This window comes from Lissotriton vulgaris, chromosome 9 (genome assembly GCF_964263255.1).
Source record: "Lissotriton vulgaris chromosome 9, aLisVul1.2, whole genome shotgun sequence".
NCBI classification, from domain to species: Eukaryota; Metazoa; Chordata; class Amphibia; order Caudata; family Salamandridae; genus Lissotriton; species Lissotriton vulgaris.
This window is the reverse complement of record NC_141697.1, coordinates 625,496,154-625,517,661: the sequence shown is the minus strand read 5'-3', so window position 1 is coordinate 625,517,661 and position 21,508 is coordinate 625,496,154. Positions and strand designations below refer to the sequence as shown.

Sequence of the window (21,508 nt, the reverse complement as noted above, 5' to 3'; positions counted from 1 at the left end):
TTCTGAGGGGTGGGAGTCCTCAAATTCTTGCGAACCTTTTGGCTTGGTATGTGCCTACCCGGTCCCTGAGATCTTTGGGTCAAGCTCTTACGGTGATCCCCCGATACAGGCTGTGTCGGGTCGGCGGCCGCTCTTTCCGGGTCAGAGCGGCCGAGCTTTGGAATTCTCTTCCTGTTGAGATGCGGTTGCTCGCTGATCTTTTAGCTTTCCGTAAAGCTTTAAAAACTTTTCTGTTTGAATAAATTGCCTTTGTTTCCTTTTCTGTTATGTTCTCTGTAGGTGTTGCTTTCTACTTGCCATGCGCCAGGACGCCCCTTAGCTGGGGCAGCTGTGCGCAATACAAAAGTTCGTAACATAACATAACATAACATAACTTCTGGCTTATACAGGTTCGGGAGGCGGATAGTGCATCCCCCCACTATTTGTAAAGAATTGACCCAGGGGATCGGGTCGCCGGGGTGATAGAGTGGCCATATGCCCTTCTCCCATTTCTTTAAATCTCAGCCATGGAGGATCAGGTCCCTGGGTCATTGATGAAACTGGGAAGGTGGGTCATGTACCCATCTCTCTTTTGGTTTTCATGGCAACCCCAGAACACCATTTCCTTTTCTTTCAAATACTGCAATCCAGCGGGAGTCCCACAGGGCCTATGGGGAAGGGTATCCTTACCCTGCTAACTTACATAATTTGTTATCAGCTAGCTCAGTACAGGGGACTAAGGGCCATATGTAGGTAGCCCAATACCGGTCGGTAACGGTCGAAATTACCGAATTTCGTCCGTTACCGACCGGTATTTAGGGTTTGGGATGTAGGAGGCAGGATTAAGAATTTGGTAATTACCGATTCTGTAAGGAATTGGTAAAATACTGATCCCTTATTTTAAGGAATCTGTAATTACCGAATCCAAAAAGCTATGTAGAAGGCACTCAAGTGAGTGCCTTCTTGCATTCAGGATTCGTTATTTACCACCAACTACAAGTTGGTGGTAAATATGGAAAAACTTTAAAAAAGCAATGTTGTGCTTTTGTAAAAGTGCCATGTGGCAGACATACATGCCCTTAGGGCATATATGTGTGCCACATGTGCACACATGCACAATGCAGGGGTGCAACAGGGTGTCAATGTGACACCCTGCCACCCTCAAATATGTGCCCCTATTACCGATTTGGTATTTACAGAAACGGTAATAGTGAATGGCTTCCCATTCATTCCTATGGGCCTCCAGGCCCATAGGAATAAATGGGAATTACCGAATCGGTAAAATCCGATTCTTAAATACCGAATCGTACTGATCCGGTAATATTTACTGAATTGTTTCCTACATACCATTTACCGATTCTGAAATACCGAATCGGTCAAATTCTGTATTTTAGAATCGGTAAATGTAGATTACCTACAAATGGCCCCAAGTCTCCTAGTTTTGTAATGGCTGCCTGCTGCATATTTCTTCATGTTGCACAAAGTGCTTTGTCCTGCAGGAGCTGTCTCCAGTGGTAGCAAACTAGCCCAAGTAAAAAAAAAAGCTTTCACTACGCTCAATTATTCAAAATTTGAACCAAGGAACGCTCACGAGAGTGCCTCAAGCCATACCATCCGCATACAGAAATATGTTTGTGCCTTAATATTTCAAAAATACATATTTACACCAAATTACAAAAGGCACTCTTTGTGGCTCAATATCCAGCTTCTTTTCAAATGTGGTTTAATTCCGGTCAAGAAGTTTTGCGGTAGTGCTTCTTAAAAACGTCCATGGAAAAATAGTGGAGAAATTTGGTTTTGGTTGTCCCCTTTTTTCCCCGCCACCATTGGATGGATTACCCTGAAACTGTCCAGAAACAAGCTGAGGTGGGCAAGTATTGTTTCTGAAGAGTTTCATGAAGATTCATCAAACAGCATTAAAGTTATAACCAAACCACAAAATTACATTTCTATGGAAACGCAAACCTAACAATAACTACCCATTGGCTTCCACCACTAGCAAATATATGTGAAACCACTGAAATTAGCAGTTACAGTTAACAGACGTAACTATTACTCGCACCTCGCCATGCACAGTGATGTCATCAAAGATGTAATATCCGATGTCAACAGTGAAGTTAACAATGATGCCATAGAACATGTCATGAGTCATAATACGTGAGGTCATAATCAGTGCATGGCAAGGGTGCGAGTTATATTTACTTCAGTTAACTATAACATATGGATTGCAGTGGTTTATGAAGTTTAGAAATGTCATGTATTGACTGATAATATCACCCAACTATAACATCACTTTGGTGAGGTTTATTAAGTAAGGTAAGATGTTAGTACCAGACCTAACTATACCATCACTTTAACCTTTTTTCTACTGCATTTCTGAGGATCTTATTTGCATAAAACAACTATATAAAGGGGTGCCATTTAAAGCAAAGCAGACCTACCAGCTTTGTCAGAGGGTTAGAAAATCTAAATATTATAGGCAAGGCTATTGGCTTTATCGGGGTGTCAGCACATCAACATATACAAAGAAGACATATTGACTTTGTCAAAAATCACCATTATTATTTATCAATAACCAAAATCCAATCTATTCCTTACAAATACACACATGACAATGTTAAATAGTAATGAGGGACACAAAAAGTATTTAATTGAAAGCATTGTTATTCAAAACACTCATAAATATGTTTTGAATCTTTTTTAAACACAAAATACAGCTATATGACTACCCACAAGCGGTCTCTGCACTCCTATTGCAGTGCACACAGCCCCAGCATGGACTGCTTTAAAAAAAGATGGTGAGCTGTCCTGAGGTCATGTATTCACCAAGGATGACCAAGGAGATTTAATGCAAGTTTGTTTTTATATATACGTAGTGGGCTTGCTGCACTCTCTGCAGCCCCCATAATTTATTTAAAAATGGTTGTTGATTTCAGTGCCCCTTCTTGGACAACCACAAGCAAGAAAAAGTAAGTATTAAATGCTGTCTCGTTACATTGTGGGGCCCTCCCGTCAAGAGCTGTGGATATGAAATGAACAGCTACTCCACCTTGAGTGTCTCAAGTGGCACCCATCTACTATCTATAAAGTTGAGAGCCTCAGGGCCCCCTCTATCCTGTCGGCTCCCAAAGCACCCTTGTTGGTGTGGCAGTCAGGCCAGCTGCACTTTTATAAATTTACTTTTAAATGATTGTGGGTGCCCTGGTCTCACCCAGGGCACCCACATCTCTTAATTTTGTTGGAGCTGCAGGGGAAAGCCATGGACCCCACAACCCTGCCACCTCTTCTGCCATCCAGGATCCTGTCAGGATCTGGCAATTCTATTTTCATGGGTGGAAGCCCCAGTCCCACCTGTGGCATCCACAACATTTTCAGTGGTTGGGACCTGCCGGGTGAGGCCCATGGCAGCTTTTTTTCTTTTTCCTGCAGGCCGAAAGCAACGCTGTATTTCCCTGCCTGCAAAAGCACTGACAGGGAGATACACTTGTACTCCCATCCAGCAGGAGCATTTCTGCTCCTGCCAGATGTGGTCAATGAAGGTTGCAGTGTCATGGTATGTTATGACATACCTCTTTTTGCATCATCACCCCTAAGGTTTTAGACTAATGATGGTGGCTTTTTAACTCTGCAGGTGCACTGAGTCCTGCCAAACTCGACTTAGTGTCAGTGCTCCGACCCCTAAAAATGTATACGTCTGATTGGTACACCCACCCACAATTGTCATAAGTTAACATAATTATAAGTCCCAAGTGTATGGTATCAGGCCTGTATGTTAAAGTACATCTCATGGACTACAACACTTATTGTGCCACCACGAGTGAGACAAAGCAAAGTACAATTCCCAGTCCATCATTGCTGGCTAGCAGAGCAGTTTTCGTCTGCTATCCTGACTTTCCCATTTAAAGTACTGGCAAATCCCAAACCTTCCTTTTGAATATTTATAAGTCACCCCTAAGGCAGGTCTACTGAGCCATGAAGGCAGCGTGCATGCTATTAAAATGTTGGACGTATGTTTCTTATCTTAAAATGTTCTGACAGTAAAAAACATGCATTGTTGATTTTACTGTGGGAAAGTTGGTAGCCCCACTGGCGAGTACAGGGTTACACGCTGACCACTCAGAGCCTCATTTACGAAGTTTTGGCATAAGGCAGTGCCTCAAGCAATCTTGCTGCCCTGCCCTACGTCAAAACAAAAGGGCAGGAATGTGCAGTATCTATAAGATACGGTGCATTCCTGCCCCTTCCCCTGTGCTGGCGCACAATGGGCTGCCATGCACCAATGCAAGCACCCTTGCACCAATAATGAGCCCATAGCTAGGGAGAAACTGGCCCTGGGTTGCTTGTGTTCTGGTTCAGGGTGGACCTGGCCTGGCAATTTTGACTGGATTTATCAAAGGGTCAAGATTAATTTGCATGTGGCTGGGTCCAAACTTAGGCGGCATGGTTTGCAAAAGAACAATGGACTGGGATAATACACTGAATGACTGCCAGTGGTAAGACAAATTGCAAGCATTCCTCCATTCACCTTTTGCATTTTTCATGTACTGCCCAATGTGGCATGGGTATGCCCAGTCGTGGGTCCCATGTTCACTGTGTCTCTGAAACCAGGCTGTTCCCATCTCATGAACCCACTACTTAGGCCTAAACTTGTCCCTGGTTGCTTGTGTTCAGGCTCAAGGAGAACCTGGCCTGGCAGTTTGGGCTGGGCTATTGCCAGTAGGAGCAGGGTCAAGGCTGCTTTGCATATGGCTGGGTCGTAACTGAGGTGTCAAGGTAAGTAAAAGAATGATGAGTTGGGATGCTGCCCCAACCCATTGCGAGTGATTAAACAAATTCCAAGCATACTCCCATCACCTTTAGCCTGTTTCATGTCTCAACCTAAGTGGCATGGGTATGCCCAGGCATGGGTCCCATGCACCTGTGACACTAGATCCCAGCTGTACCTGGTTGGGTGAGCTCATAACTAGGGCAAAACTGGTTCTGGGTTGCTTGTGTTTCAGTTCAGGGAGGGCCTGGCCTGGCAGATTGGGCTGGACTGTTCCCAAGAGGCATAGGGTTAAGTCTGATTTGCATACGGCTGGGTCCAAACTGAGGCGGCATGCTCAACTAATGAACAGTAAGTTGGGATGCTACCCCTAGCAATTTTCAGGGGTTAGACAAATTGCAAGTATTACTCCCATCTCCTTTTGTGTGTTTCATCATCAATTTAAATGTCATCAGTGATGGTATCTATGATGTCATAGAACATGCCATGTACCATGTAGTATGTGAGGTCATAAGCAGTGCATGGCAAGGGTACGAGTTATAGTTAATTGAGTTAACATCCATTTTTACATTTTGCCCAAGAAGATATCCCTCTTGGACTCCCCCACAAGGCCTAGTGGGTCAGAATACTCCCACCCTGTCCCCTTATATGTTTTTCGTTTAATTGTTCAAGACACAGTCCGAGTCCTGAGTACTAAAATTGCTGCCCAATATCTCTGATGATGTTGTTGGAAGCCTATCAGATCTGATCTTTTGATCTGCTGGTCTGGCGGGAATCCCTTGGCAACAGATAGTTCTACATTTTTAACGTTAATTTCTCAAAAACTACTGAACAAATTTAGACAAAATCACAAAGCATGCTTTCTGGTTACAGATTTAGCTTTCTGTAAAATTTGGTGCAATTCAGTTAAGCCATTTGGCTGTAGTGTTTTCTAAAGTTCTTATGGGCAATTACATCGGAAATCAATTTTGGGGACACCACCGTCATTTTCTCAACCCTCACTTGATAGATCGGCAAGCAACTTCCCATGAAAGAGCTGAGGTTTCTTGAAGAGTAAATGCAAAACAAAAAAGCTCCTGTATGGAAACGGTGATCATTATAAGTAAAAAAGGCTGTTTTCTTTCACCGAAAAAACAAAGGTTACAGGGACATTATAGTTAGGCTCAGATTTCACTGATGCAAAACCAGTGAAATTAAGCAGTTATAGTTACCTGAGCCAACTATAACTTATACCCCGGCAAAGCACTGCTTATGACCTCACATATGACATAACTCTTGATATGGTCAGCAACATCACTCATGACATCCCAAATGATAAGGAATCTTACAATATCAAACCCAATTGGGCCAAGAATTATAGTAATTGATTATCCTAACTTCTACGCTGATTCCTTTGTTCAGTCAGTCCACACAAATCACACTGCTGTATCAATATCAGGTCAGTGATCTTCAGTACCACAACCTATTTACTTATACAATGTGTTAATAACATCCAAATGCATCTGATATCCTAATATGTATCCCATTGACTTATTAAATACACATGTTATAAAGATCAAAACTCCTTGTGAAAATAAGACCCAAGTAGGCATTAACTCAATAATGTCTTATCTTAGTATATTCACACTCGCCACACTTCCAATCACCCTGTGCTATGAATGTTCAAAGGGCAATTTATTACTTCACAAAAACTGGGACCCAGTGTCTCTGGAGTAATAAATTGCACTTTGCACATTCATCATCACTATAAGTGTAGTGTGTAAGCATCTTCTGGAATTATGAGAGAGTCTTTGGGTGGAATATATGAATAATTGAATGAAAGAACGCGTGCCAGCGACATGCCCAGTGTTGTCATCAATGATGTCATTTGGGAAGTTATTAGTGATATCATCAAAGATGTAATTGAACATGTCATGAGTCATTTAATCTGTGAGCTCATAAGCACATCATGTTGGGGCACAAATTCTAGTTGGCTCAGTAAAGTATATCTAATGAATTTGTGTCCGTTTTCTGAGCTTAAAGTGTTATGTAATTATAATGGCAATTTAAACTTTTGCTTTGAAACCACACAATTTGTCAAAAGTACACAAATGTTAAACTTTTTAATTATCAATGCCCTCTTCTGAAAACTACAATTACTCATATTAAGATGAAACAATTCTATTAAACATAATCCCTAAATTAACAATGAACCGCTGAATCATGTTGAGCGAAGCAGGAGGTGGAATTTATAAGGTCGGGGGAGATTCGAAAATCCACTGAACTCCGGGGTGAGGTCAATTAAATCAGGATTTCCAGCTGCTTTTAAGGTGAAATTCTGCAGTATGGTGGTGAAGAAAAGAAATAGCTCCATGCGGGCAAGTCCCTCTCCAAGGCAGATGCGTTTTCCTGAAAGAAAAGACTTGGTTGAGTTATGGCTCTCATAATTGTTTGTAACAGTAGACTGCAAGATACAGAATTGATTAATAATATGAGTAAATAGTATATTTTGCAATAAAATACAATTCTGAGCTCATGGCATGCATCCTGTACACATTTTCAGTTATATTCTTGTTAAGTTTTTTTATTGACACATGTGAGAACTGCTTCGGGGGACAATATAGCATCTAGAGGATAATGGATCTCAATTGTATAAATTGAATTTGCTTAACATTGGTGCCCTCGGGCACCTGTATTAAACCTCAAATCAAAAACCAAGCATGCATCTCCTTAGCAGGTAGAAAAGGCAGAGCAGTCCAGAGCTTCCTCAGGGAGGTGATGTGGGCTAGAAACTCAGAAGCCATTAACATATATACTATATTCCATAATCATTACCCAGTCAGTGCTTTTACTTTAAAGAAGGTAAAGTACTTTAATGCACACTGCTAAAAACAGAGTTCTTGGTGGAAATAACAATTTAAAATATATAATAAAAGAGGCCTCAAAGATAAGCATGGTGCAAATCACCTACTCTAAGAATTCATCAATGAGGGCAACTAATTCCCTTACCCTACTCCATTTCTGATGTCTACAAGACCTAGTGAAAAACTGCTTGCCTTTCGATCCTAAGTAGCAAAACCAGCAGTACCCCCTGAATATGCAAATTACATTAGTGTTTGACTTTCTGCACATACAACTCGGGCCTACTGTTTCCTGTGTTCATTAATCAAAAGGAAGCACTACAATCTGTAATCTACCCTGTCACATCAAATATAATCAAGATTACTTACTTCGGTAATAATAACACATTATTATTTTTATGTATTTCACTGGACAGGTAAATCAACTTTACACAGATTTAATATTCCAAAAACCGGTAAGAAAAGATCAGTTACTAGAGGGGCAAACATTCTTCTGCCCAGACCTAAACATACATGTCCACATTTACAGTCTCCCCCAGTGGCGAGGCATATCTACATTCAATTATTTTACTTCCAAGGAAACAGCAAACATTTCATAATCCTGCTTAGTTCTGAGAAAGGCAACAATTGAGGATTATGGCTCTGAGTCAGGTATTTCTCACACACTTTAGTGGGAGGGTCCAAACTCTGGTTAGTGAGTTTCATGGTGTTCTGAGATGAGAACCTACTCAGTAATTATTCTCTCTTTAGCTGGTTTTACAGAGGTTCCTTTCATTTGTTTATTAACCCCAGACTGGTCAGGCTAAAGATGCTTTTAAACAAATCCAATCTACAGATGAGGTGGAGTTGGTATTTCCCTGCCAATGGAATCTGAAGCAAAGGCATGAAAGAGAGAGGGGCCTCCTTAATCATCTACAGCTGTAACACCTGTGGTAAATAAAGCAGGAATGGGGCAGGAACTGGACATAGCCATCAAAGGGGTATATGTTGCCCTCCTTTCACAGAAAAAAAATCTGACCCACTTCAAGGATCTCAGGATTGTTGAACAAAATACAGGCCATCAAAGGGGTATAGGTTGCCCTCCTTTCACAGAAGAAAAAAATCTGACCCACTTCAAGGATCTCAGGATTGTTGAACAAAATACAGGCTCTCTCCACCTCGATCTTGGTAATTAGTAACAAACTGGAGATACCAATCAGACTCCTGTACCATACAGTAAAACACAACAGTCCCATACCACACTCATTCCAAACTGCATCGCAATATGCACAGTGCATGTGCACTATCTGTTCTTGTGCAGTGCAGCCTACACCGAGCTCCATACCCTAGTTCTCCTTGGGCAAGTGGCTTTAAATTATTAGGTGGGCCTTAGAGGCTACAGCTCATATCAAAATAAACAGAGCTTGCAGTGGGTGAAACTCAATTAGGATCACCACACAACAAAAACCCAGATAACAGAAGTCAGAAGAAAAGCACTTGAAGTTTTCATTGGTTAGAGTCCTTTTCCTCTACAATATGAAAGAAAGTGATAATGCAATTACAAACAAATACATATCAGTTTACAAAGACTATGCAAAAGGTAATTCATAATATCTTCAACCAATTTGGTTAAGACTGTATAAATCATAAATATTTAAATATATGTATTATTTATTTAAGGGCTTCTATAGCAAGGACCTCATCAACGTCAATGCCAGAGTGCTTTGCACACTAGCAAAAGCTAATTAACAAATGAGTACAAGTAAACAAAAAATTATAAATCAAAGTATCATTTTAGTATCGGGCTTTTCAGAGTGCTTCTTAACATCAATAATATTACAGGTGGAAATGATTTTCATGTCACCTTTTGGTAATGTCATTATGGTTGACTTCAATCAGTGAGTTTGTACTAACAAGTTGATTCTCCCTAAGTTGAATGGACCAAATAATACTATTTTTTCTTATCTTTATTGATGCCAATGCATGAAGTTGTTATTTAGAGTGCTAGTTAGTTGAGTCTGTTGAATATCATTTGTATTGTATTATCAAAATGTACAACCCTGAAGAAGCCCCAGGCCGGATGGCCGTCTAAAAGGGGCGAAACAGGTGTTGGCTGTCACTATTCTCTTACTATTTGACTCAAAGCTGTGAAAACGAGTCACAAACAGAGAAAAAATAAAACACTTTTATTTTGCATACCTTGCATTGGAATTTACTCCAGGAAAAAGAAAACCTGTTAAGGTTGTCCAGGCACTCAATTGGAACTATTTTTCGAGATTAGGGGGTCAGAGGTCTCACCCTGTCACAGACAAGCACCATCACTACTATTTGCTCTATCAAAACGGATAGTAAGGGTTCGGGACCGATTACCCCTCTATCTCCTACAGTGCTAAAGTGCATGTGCTTCTCCCCTAAACATGATGACATTAGTGTATACCTTATTAGACTATTTGTTGTGTGGATAAGTCCTTTGTGGAGTGGTATACCATATACCACGGGTCTGTACTTCAAATGCAGTGGGCCTGCAGCACTAATTGTGCCGCTCATAGAAGCAGCCTGTCACACCTGTCTTAGGCCTGCCAACTCAGTGCCTGTTTGGCAGTTTACTGCCACTTCAACTTTGCATTTAAAACTACTTGCCAAACCTTAAACACCCCTTTTATTACATATAAGTCACCCCAATGTAGGCCCTAAGTAACCCTAATGGCAGGGTGCTACGTAAGTAAAAGGTAGGACATGTGTCGCTTTATTTTTTCGCCTGTCCAGGCAGTGAAAAACAGCCTATTTCAATTTTCACTACTGTTAGGCCTGTCCCTCTCGTAGGCCAGCACTCAGAATTCTTTAGCATACTTTTAAGCTGTAATTCTTGGTCAGAGAGGAGTAGGTTTATTCTTGTTTGATATGTTTGGAATGGTAATGATAAATCCTCCTTACTGGTGAAGTTATATTTAATATTACTGTTTTAGAAATGCCACTTTACGAAAATGTTCAATCAACTCACAACTGCCAGTACTGATGCTACTCCTCCACACTCTTAGTTTCATTCATGACCACTGTATTTAGTAGCAGTGATAGCCATTTAATATTTTGAGTCATTATTCATAATACTTTTTTTAATAAAGACTGTCATACACAAATGAAAAATATGAATATATCATTGATATACATTACAATACATTACACCCACCCCACATCACTACAAGAACATTTCATGCAAAAATGACATGTAGTACAGCAAACAAATGTGTCAGTTCTAAATGTAGTTGCCCAAAAGGAAATTCTACTTTTTACACACTGTACAAATACCTATAACCAATCAGTGCTACGCTAGTTAGGGCCAGGAGCATAACTTTCTGAAAGTTATACCCCTGGCCTTAACTAGCACAGCAGTGATTGGTTGTTTTGGCACATTAAGCAAGGAACTCATAGTTATTTGTATAGTGAGTAAAAAATATAATTTCCTTTTCCACAACTAAATTCAGAACTGACATATTTGTTTGCTGCACTACATGTCCTCATGGACGATTTGAAGACCCCCATCTTCATTTGAAGGCAGGAATTTCTTTCTAAATACCACACATCCTCAAATGAGTTCTGGGAGCCTGAACGTTTTGTTAAAAAGTTGTGCTTGGTATGACAGCAAATTATATGATGTTGTTTAAAAGTAGGGGTTATCTATGTTAAAATACAAGATCACTGCAGATGTGGTGTTATATTGCAATTTTTCAAAGGTTTAATCTTTATGGATTTCTCAGTACCCAAAATCAGAACCACAGATCCAGGGCATGCCTGATACACCTTTCTGTATTTTCTAGGAACCACAGAGCAAGACAAGTGTCACTTTCTGATACCATAAACGCAGGGTAAGATTCATGACCTCATGGTGGATCCACAGTCCTGGAATCAGAACCTTGAACTAAATAACGGATTGGCAGTGGTAAATAAAGCTTTCACCCAGTTTGCAGTCTTCGGCCTGGTTTCATAGATCAGACGGCTTCACTGGAAACTTGGAATGTAGCCACTGGTTCCATGATCCTTGTGGCAAAATCGGCCTTTTTAAAATAATTTTAGCATGGGGGCTGGCTTTGGCCTTGGGGACACATATGCATCATTATACAGGCATTCAACTTTTGTATAGCATGCAGGGACTGTGTCTTGAAATGGAAGTAGCAAACCTTTTACCCAATTTGGCAGCCAGCCAATCAGATTGTTTTAGTATAGGGATTCCACCTCTGGGATTGCAAAACCAAATTGACTGATCGGAAAAAAACTTTCGTGACCAATCAGATTTGAATAGGTTTCAAATTTTTGGATTTGTCAAGGTACTCTGTTTCAGATATCTCTAAAATCTTCATGCTCAACCAGAAACTCTTTCGCTAAGTTCTCGAACTATTGACCAAACCAAGAAAATGCACTTCTTTGAATAAAGTTTTATCTTTACAGCAAAATTGGTGTAATGTTTGTAATTTTTTTCTGTATTGAGACCAAAGAGATCCTACAGCTACTAAATGTTATTAAGTTTAATAATAATGAAGTTTCAATTTCAACTGTGATCTACCGTAAACACTATAAAAAGTTATAAACTTACCCACAAAGTTATAATATAAAGTTAGTCCTGATGTAGTGGCCCCCATCTAATGCTTCCTGATGTAAACATTAGGGGCCGATTACGATGGCGGACAGACTGGAGTCCGTCCTCCATCGTGGTGGTGACCAGGACTGTCTGCAATACACCCAATTAGGATGCGACCGCCACCATGGAGGTCGCATTTTGCACTTTAACATTGTGGCAGGTGCTGCTGACTGCAGCACATGCAGCAATGTTCAAAATGCATGTTGTGCATTCCACTGCACTACCTGGCAGGCACCACACAGTGCCTGCCACTTGGTGCAGTGAAATATAGGGGTGTACCATGGGTACCCCATTAGTGCACCCACACTTCCACCAACACAAGGGGGGCCCACAACGGGCCCCCAAATCCAATCTCCACCAGCCTTTCAATGACGGTTTTGCCGCCACGGAAAGGCTGGCTGGAGGCAGCATCCTAATTTGGCAGACAGTGCCTGCTAGACATCGCCACCTTTTTTATGGTTGCAGACCGCTCCACCAGGCAATCGGTACAATTGCGGCAGTTCTGTGGCAACCGGTCTTTGCGTCCACCATGGTCGCAGTCTGAATCCCCCTGCAATCGTAATGTGGTGGGAGAATGGCGGTTCCATGGCGGAAGGACCGCCACTGCATGGCTGGTGATGACGGTCCTTCCGCCATCATAATCGGCCCCATTAGTTAGGCAATGACTGGCAACCATCAGGAAGATTCCAGATTCCAGTCTCAAAATACAATCCTTTATACCTTAATTCCATGATGCAGTGGTATACAGTGCTCCTTTTTTCTCGTTAAGAGTGCAATTCTGCAGAGAAAAAAATGTTTTTGTGCTCCGTCTCAGAAGTTGTCACAACTTTTTGATTCATTCAAAAAAACAGGTATTGGAGGGTCCAGGGGTATTTTTAACGACCACACACTGCTATGATCCCCAAAGTACTAGTAACAACATACGAATAGCGGTGGGTCAAAGAAAGAACAGATGGAAATGACTAGCTCTACAACTGACTTACTGTGTTTAACAAGGGTACTTCATTCAGGTTTGAAGAAATATACCCATCAGTATTCGACCTGTGCCACCCTTGTCATCATTTGGGTTCCTCCATACCACGAAGGAAGGTAGTCTACAGATGCTGTTTTTTAGGTAGACTCCGATGTAACCCAATGGTGTGGGAATGGATAGTTTAAGTAACAGGAGAATACTGGTAAGCAGTGCATATGAAACGATAAAGTGATGGTGATAAACAAAAAATAATAAGTGTTATTAAAATTAGATAGACAGGTGGTAAGAAACTTTAATAAACACCTCCCTGCTTCTAATTCAATAAAAAGTAGTGCGAATCTAGTGGTTTTAACTTATAGCCACTAGTGGATTCTTATTGGGTCGACATGTTTCAGCAGACTTTATAGATCCATCAGGTATCTACTGCATTCATCAGGACCGGCGACGCTACTGCTTGTAGAGTGAAAAATAATAACACCTCCCCGATTGGCTTGGAAGGACGCCAGGAGAACCGCCGGCCAGAGCGGTGCTCCAGCTACCTGAGCCAGAGCCAGGTGAGGCGGAGTTTTCCTCTCCCATACTTATTGCTGGGAGAAAGTTGTCTACATCTACCCAGGTGAAAGAAATCTTTTATTATTATTTTTCACTCTACAAGCAGTAGCGTCGCCGGTCCTGATGAATGCAGTAGATACCTGATGGATCTATAAAGTCTGCTGAAACATGTCGACCCAATAAGAATCCACTAGTGGCTATAAGTTAAAACCACTAGATTCGCACTACTTTTTATTGAATTAGAAGCAGGGAGGTGTTTATTAAAGTTTCTTACCACCTGTCTATCTAATTTTAATAACACTTATTATTTTTTGTTTATCACCATCACTTTATCGTTTCATATGCACTGCTTACCAGTATTCTCCTGTTACTTAAACTATCCATTCCCACACCATTGGGTTACATCGGAGTCTACCTAAAAAACAGCATCTGTAGACTACCTTCCTTCGTGGTATGGAGGAACCCAAATGATGACAAGGGTGGCACAGGTCGAATACTGATGGGTATATTTCTTCAAACCTGAATGAAGTACCCTTGTTAAACACAGTAAGTCAGTTGTAGAGCTAGTCATTTCCATCTGTTCTTTCTTTGACCCACCGCTATTCGTATGTTGTTACCACAACTTTTTGATTTCCAATCAAATCACTAGAAAGAGCAGAATAGCTAAACAAGTCAGTTCAAACTTTTTGTCCTAATAGTTCTTTATTACTTTAAAAAGTAGTGATTTTCAGCAGGCCTAAAGATGTGTTTCAAAGTTAATGTTTTATAATTCTAACACAGAATACCTTCAAAGAATTCACACTGTTATATTTGGTCTGCTGTCCAATATAATATGAATAATAAATACCAACTTGGAAAGCCTCGTAATATCATTACAGTTGTCTGACCATATGAAATCCAACATATCACGCCACAATTACTCCTAAAAATTTGGTTTTGGTTTTTACTCATGCAAAATCCCAACACCAATAATAGACTTAGGGCCTGATTTAGAGTTTGGCGGAGAGGTTATTCCATCACAAAGTTGACAGAGTACCCTCTCCACCAAACTAAAGGTTTACTCATCTGATTTACAGATATTCAGTATTTAGGTCGGTGAGACCTCTCCAACGGCCTGAGAGAGTATTGGACACTGGAGGTTTATGTGTTTGCCTGCCTGATTCAGAGTGGCTAGTTTTTACTTTTGTAAACAGCCACCCAAAAGGTGCCAGTATGTAAAAGTAGAAACTTTTCAATAGCCCCCAAGCAAACAGAGAACACTCCCACGGTCATGGGGTCATTGTTGTTTTTTTCCAAAACTAAATCATACACTGGAATTTGTTTTTGGAAAAAAAAAAGAAATGAAAGTGTGCAGTGCAGTGCTGTCATGTTGACTGTGTCGCACGGCACACTTTCAATGCATTTACGGAAACTGCTATGACGGAGGTTCCTGTAAATGTAAGCGATGTCCTCTGGGCCGGCAGACATCTCTAAATCTGGTGAGCAGCCCTCACCATCATGGGAGTAAGATACTCCACCATGGCCATGGTATTAACACCATCTGTCGAAGTCAAAATCATGCTCCTAGGATTTAATTCAACCTTGCTACCTTCAGCAAAGTCTTTGGGATTTACTACAAATTTAAGGTTCACCATTTCCAAACACTTCTATAAAGAATAAAATGTCAATTCTATCTCTGCCTTTGAAGGAAATTCAGCAAACCATTCCTCATGAACATTTCAGGACCACAGTTCAAGAACTTGCTTTTTCACACCTAGATGGTGGGGAAGCCTGTCTCGCAAATGTACCTAAACATTATCTAGAGACACTAAGAACTACCTGCCAGAGAACACCAATCTTGTATTCCAAAGCCAACAGGGGGAAATACTCTCTGTCTTTCACCACCTACTAAATTGCCATAGACACTTGTCAATAGTAAAAACAGGGAAAGGGGAACTAGATAAGCAAGGAAACAGACACTGCACATTATAAGTCCATGTCATCATTCTGCCTGGAAGCAGATACCTGTAGGTTGCAAGAAATATCTAAAGGGAAGGGAGACATATTTAATGATTTGCCATACCCGTAATACAGTTACTCTCAACAGTGATAAGATATGGTATAACAGTATCTCTATGTAATCAGTTCTCTGTCTTTTGGTAGAAAGCTGATGTACTAGAAAATATAGGGTTACAAGTGTTTAAGTAACTGGGCATATGTTAAATGGTCATCCCTCTATTGTGGTAAGGTAATTACCTCAAGAATCACAGCTTTGCATTACCGGCTGATTATAGTTTTAGTACTTTTGGTTTCTACTCAGCTCTTGTGCAACTGATAAAAAATTAATCAAATATATGTGATTCACTCCTTAACGCTAAACATATCATTTGTTAGAACTCCATGTTCATTAATGCTAACTATAAATACAAATAATTTGTTCATAAACAAAACATGAAAATATTTCAAGTTCCTTCACAGGAGAAAAACCAAAGTTTAGTGCAAACAATTTCCAAAGTCTATGTAGTATATAAGGCAAATGTTACTATAGTTCAAAGTTTATTTTCCAACAAAATTCGATTTCCAAAACACTTCTCTGTATTCACAACCTGTCCTTTAGCACACCGTCTCAAGAAAGCAACTGTCTTTCAAGAACAAAATCATGACTCAAAGTAGCAAGGTCCTGGCTGCAGCAAGAATGTACCATGACTGTCTAGTAAGGAAGTCATGTAACATGAGGCAAGTTATACTGGATTATCCAAGATGGCCCCATCCATTTCCAAACAAAATGAGATTTCGGGACTCTGGGAAATGTCGTTTCTCCCCACTGCGTCTTTGTGTACTTAATTCTCCAGGAGAAATAAAGCCTCACGCCAGAGCAGCCCCAAAGACTTTCTAAATGCAGCCAACACTGTCTTCTGTAAGATTAACTCAAGGTTTAGAGGATTGTTGTACCCCTGTGTCCTCCGAACAATAAGCCAAGCTTCCTGGACCTGTTTCAGGACACTATCAGGCATGCTTAAATATTAACAAAAACATTGGTTCTTTCAGAAAAAAACAGAATTAGAACTTTATAATTCATGGAATGCATGGGAGGTCTACTCCTATGCGTATCTCAAATGCCTCGGAATCTAGCCCTGTCTATCTTTCGAGTCCTCAAAAATGAACAAACATTTTATGTTTCAAATGAAGCCCTAGTCAAAGTAATTTCTCAGATAACATAGTTGCGTTGTTATGTATTGGGTAGTATCCGAAGCAATCCAAAGATCAATGTGTGTACAAAGGTGCTCCAAGTGAACACACGAAACAGTGTAAGTGACCAGTGGCAAATAATAAAATAGTGCACAACATATAAATCCTTTATAACAAAGGTGGTGCAAAATGAATGAGGGGACTGTTATGACCGAGTCCTCAGAGCATTGCCCTTTATCAACAGGGAAACAAATTGATAATCAGTCAGTGCACACTATAATGTTACATCAGAAGGTCCTTGTGATTTTGCTCCCTTGCAGCGGAATTATGTGTTTTTTTCTAGAACTCTATATTTTTCCCGTCCATTAGGTACTTGTACATGTAACCTAAATTTCTACAACCCTTTTCAGCACCTATTTTAAATCTTTCTCTGCATTGTGTAATTCTTCTTCAGAACAGGTTGTTTCCTCTGCAGGTGGCTTTCTATAGTTTAACCATGTTCAGGTCGCCAAACATCCAGGAACGGCAGGCGTCTATTAGATCCCCTAAATCTATCGAGCCAACAACCTCTTAGTGTCAATCCTTACGAGTTTTGTGAACGCTTTTATGTTCCTTTCCAAATAGGCAGAATTTAGATGGTCATTGCTCTGTATTTCAAAGACACCCTACATTTTTTTTTTATTCATGATGTCCAGTTTTTTGGAGGGCATCCGCCCCATAATGTTATTAATTTTTACATCTCCGTGCTTGATTCAGTTGATTTCCATGATTTTCTCTGTATTTTTCTTAATTTCCATACCATTTAGAGATGTCTTTCTCCCACTGCCTAGTTCCTATATTAGTCTTGATAGTGTCTGGACACAGTGGCTTTACCGTCATTGATCATATTCTGAATTGATGGCTTTCTATTTTTGGCAACTACTCTGCTCACAGGCCAACAGTCTCGTTACAAAAACCACTCCCCTGTGCAAACTTTGCTACGTCACTCCTCATTCTGAACTACATTTTGGGTTTCAGATGGGGCACATGCCTGTCCCAAAGTACTGAATCCACAACTACTGCGACTCTGTGCTTGCATTCCAAAGTGTTGGAAGAAACTGCTTTGCATGGGAAGATATTCCATGAAAAGCAAGGCATTGTGACTGAACCAGTGAAATTTGGGCTGTTGAGTCAATGCATATGAAGTACCAACCTCGTTTGGATGAAGGCTCAGATTCACATTTGTTCTGTTCTGCTGGGACGAGCTGAGATGGGCTGAAAACAATATAAATGACACCCATGTGCAAGAAGGTAACTCCCTATGAATGAGGGCTACTGAAAAATGGCAACATTGCGCGGGTGCGTTATCAAATGTTAAAACAAAACACACAAAAAAGCCAAACACGGCAACCAGACGCCATTAAAACTTTGAAGAAAGTGCTCTCACCCCTCACCTTAAGCACTTTTGCTTTAGATTTTTTGGGCAGTTTTCTGTAAAGACAGATGGTGGCCAGCGCCTGCACAGACCCCGCAACCCGGTGGACTACCTGCCTGTTGTATGCTGCTTGTGTGCGTCCCAGCACGCAAGCTTCTAGAATGTAGAATGTCCTAACTCTGTTCTGGGTCTGTTGGAGCTGGACTGTTCTTGTGGGCAGTTGGTGGTTGTCAAGCTGTTCTCTACCTGTGAATAAACCTATCTGATGAAGACTACGCTTGGTGTGGACCTCCAATCTTTACAACAAGGTCTTAGATTGGACCTGATTTACAATAGGCCATTAACATGTGTAGTAGTTTCCCTTAAGCATGCTGTCCATTTACTTTGTACTGCTTATGATGTCATTGTAATGACAATGAAATGCTATGGTTTGAATCCCAGGAGGTTGTCAGTTCCTGGAAGCTGTGGAGACGAACAGTCAATAAATTACGTTCACTTACACTTACCTGCCTGGTGTAATCACTTCAACATGCTATAAGTTTTCAAGTTTTTATTTATTTGATTTAGTTCTCTACTGAGAACAACACATTTCATTCAAAACATTTGTTACTACGATATAGTTTTAAAACATTCAGGACAAATTTTAAAAAGGTTTTAAAAATTTTAAATAGGTTATGACACACAAGTTCATTTGGGGGAAATGTAAAAAGCGAAAATCAAACTCTGCACAGTTCCACTATTGTATGTAAGTTGGATTGGGTTTAAATAGCGCCTTCTTGCCTCGACTAGTTTAAAATTTGGGCATACCGACAGAACGTGCTTTAGGTCTTGCACTCCACCATTGCAAAGATCGCAACAAATGGTAACTTTTTCGTTGCCTGTCCATTTAGAGATGAGTGAATTTAAAGGAAGTAACCCAAGCCGAAGTAAGATTATACTATGCAGAATTCCATGTCTTACGGTAAAATGGATATATTGTTGGACCTGTTTGTATTCTATCGATTCAGCATAGAGTTCATAATGGTGCAACATGCTATAAGCATATTTTCAACATCTGCTCATCACTTTCTGTAGCATATTAGCCTTAACCAGTGTCTCAGAATCCTGACTCTGTAATTCCAAATGCCCCAAAATCTAGTAAAACAAGGTGTGGAGCTAGCTCTGATGAAAACTGTAGTAGTTCAGGTGGTTTAGCAGCCTGGTTTAAAGTGGCTGATTTTACCTCTGGGAAAGTCCGGCAAAGAATCAGTGGAGAACTTTTATGAATACTTATAAAAAGTTGAAATCCAGTGGTAGATCCAGTTGGGGCCCACCTGCAATTATTATTGGGAACTGGCACTTATTTTTCCACAACAGCTTTTGCTCTAGCGCAAGAAAGAAAAGCACAACCAGGTAACAGAAAGGTAGAAAAACAGTGAGGTAGCAGGGATGAAAAGGAATGTTCGAGAGTGAGGTAAAGAGACAGAGAGTGTTTGGTGGTATATTACAAAGGCATGAGTTTGAATAACCACTGCGCCTCATTGGTATTCGACATCACAATCTTCGATAACGCAAGCCCTGGGCACCAGCACTTATTGTTTTACAAAGTAAGCACTGTTCCAAATACATGCTGGTAAATACTTATCAACAGCTAGATATTTGGACACTGACAATATATTTTGAAATTACATATCCAGTGCACTTGCATTCTGGTGTAAATTCAACCTGCTGCGAGGGTCGCTCGGAGGCATTTCCATCTTTATTTTCCTAATCAGTGAGGCTCTTTTAATAAAAGATTAACACTGTTTGGTGGAACCGCAGCTGCCCTGGAATGTATCAGATTTTTCTCTGAAATCTTGTTGGATGAGAACTAGGCCTGGGAGGAACTTGAGTTCCCTAAGCAGCAGAGTGCGTTAGGTCGTGCAGTTCGCATTGATTTTTAGCGCCGGTGTTTGACCCACAATGGAAAATCAGCAAGAACAGTACAATGCGCAGTGCAAAAGGGCGCTCTTCTTTCTCCAGTAGATTTTCTACTGAGTGGCAGCTTCCTTAATGCAAGCGGATGGTTTCTCGAAGCGGCCAGTCACGACAATTTGTGATTGCCTGCGTTGAGAAATCTCGCTGGGAGGTGGCGTATTGTTGGATTTTTCTCGATCCCGCTTGCCAACTGAATGTTTGAAAGTGAGGAAAAAACTCTGCTTTGCAGAGAAGAGTTTTTCAGAACTCTGCATACTCTTCGGAGTCTAGAAAACTCCATGAATGGAGAGGAGTTCACCTACCAGGACTATTGAGAGCAATTTCCCACAACAGCAAACAGAATTTCTGCAAACTACCTTCCAAATTAACAATATATACTCTTTGGCCTAGAATATTGACGTTTGTATGCAATATCCCATTTTAAGAGGATGACCTGGCTTGCACTGACTCCATGCCAGATGTCCAGTGATATTTACTTTTTTAATGTTCATTTTTTTATTGATATAGAACAGCAAAAAAATCAGCACAGATATACTAGCATATTCATGAATTATATGTAGGAAGAGGTGATACATGTACGTTTTGATAAATCAGAGCATCATTCAAAATGAAGCCCCAGAGCATGGTTATTGCACGTCAAGGTGTGGGCGGGTCATCCAGGTCAATGCTACGAGGATGATTACAAATCTCCCCGCGGTATGTGTTCCAGGCCCCCCAAATTAATGATCATTTCTTCGGGCACCCTTTAAAACAAAGACCGTCTTTTCCTGGAACATGGACCAGCCCATGTTTTTCCTCCAGTCTGTGAGCTTAGGGGGGTGAGTGGCCCCCCATTGTTGAGCTATGTTTCTTTACGCCACCATCAGCCCCAATGTCACCCATGTCCTGTCCATTCTTCCCAAATCTGTAGGTTCCCACACATTCAACAAGCATCTCTTTGTCTCTAGAACGATATTAAGTCCCAATACCTCACTTAGCACCATGTGAATTTGATGCCAGTATCTCTGAATGAGGTTGCACTCCCATATTATATGCATGAACGTTCCCTCACTCCCCTCAGCCCTCCCCATCCAGACCAAACAGGGCCCAGTTACATACACTCTGTGGAGGATTTTAAGCTGGACAAGTCTCATCCTGGCCAATATGGCCTCTTCCTTTGGGGAGGATAAAGCCTCTTGCCACTCCTCATCATCTAGCTCAAGGCCATCCCTTTCCCTCTTTACTCTGAGTTCCTGTCGGTGTTCAGCTA

The 21,508-nt window shown here is 40.8% G+C and overlaps 1 protein-coding gene across 2 annotated transcripts in view; it reads right to left on the bottom strand.

Annotated features, from left to right (window-relative positions):
• Nucleotides 1-6,821: 6,821 nt before the first annotated feature.
• Nucleotides 6,822-21,508, bottom strand: part of LOC147691983 (cytochrome P450 2C11-like) — a 401,641-nt gene continuing 386,954 nt past the window's right edge. The window contains exon 9 of one of the 2 annotated variants that reach the window (XM_086938272.1): nt 6,822-7,132. In XM_086938272.1, the coding sequence (XP_086794398.1) occupies nt 6,945-7,132 (188 nt within the window). In that variant the 3' untranslated portion in view covers nt 6,822-6,944. The remainder of the gene's footprint in view (nt 7,133-21,508) is intronic. The other variant, XM_086938273.1, reaches the window with a different exon arrangement.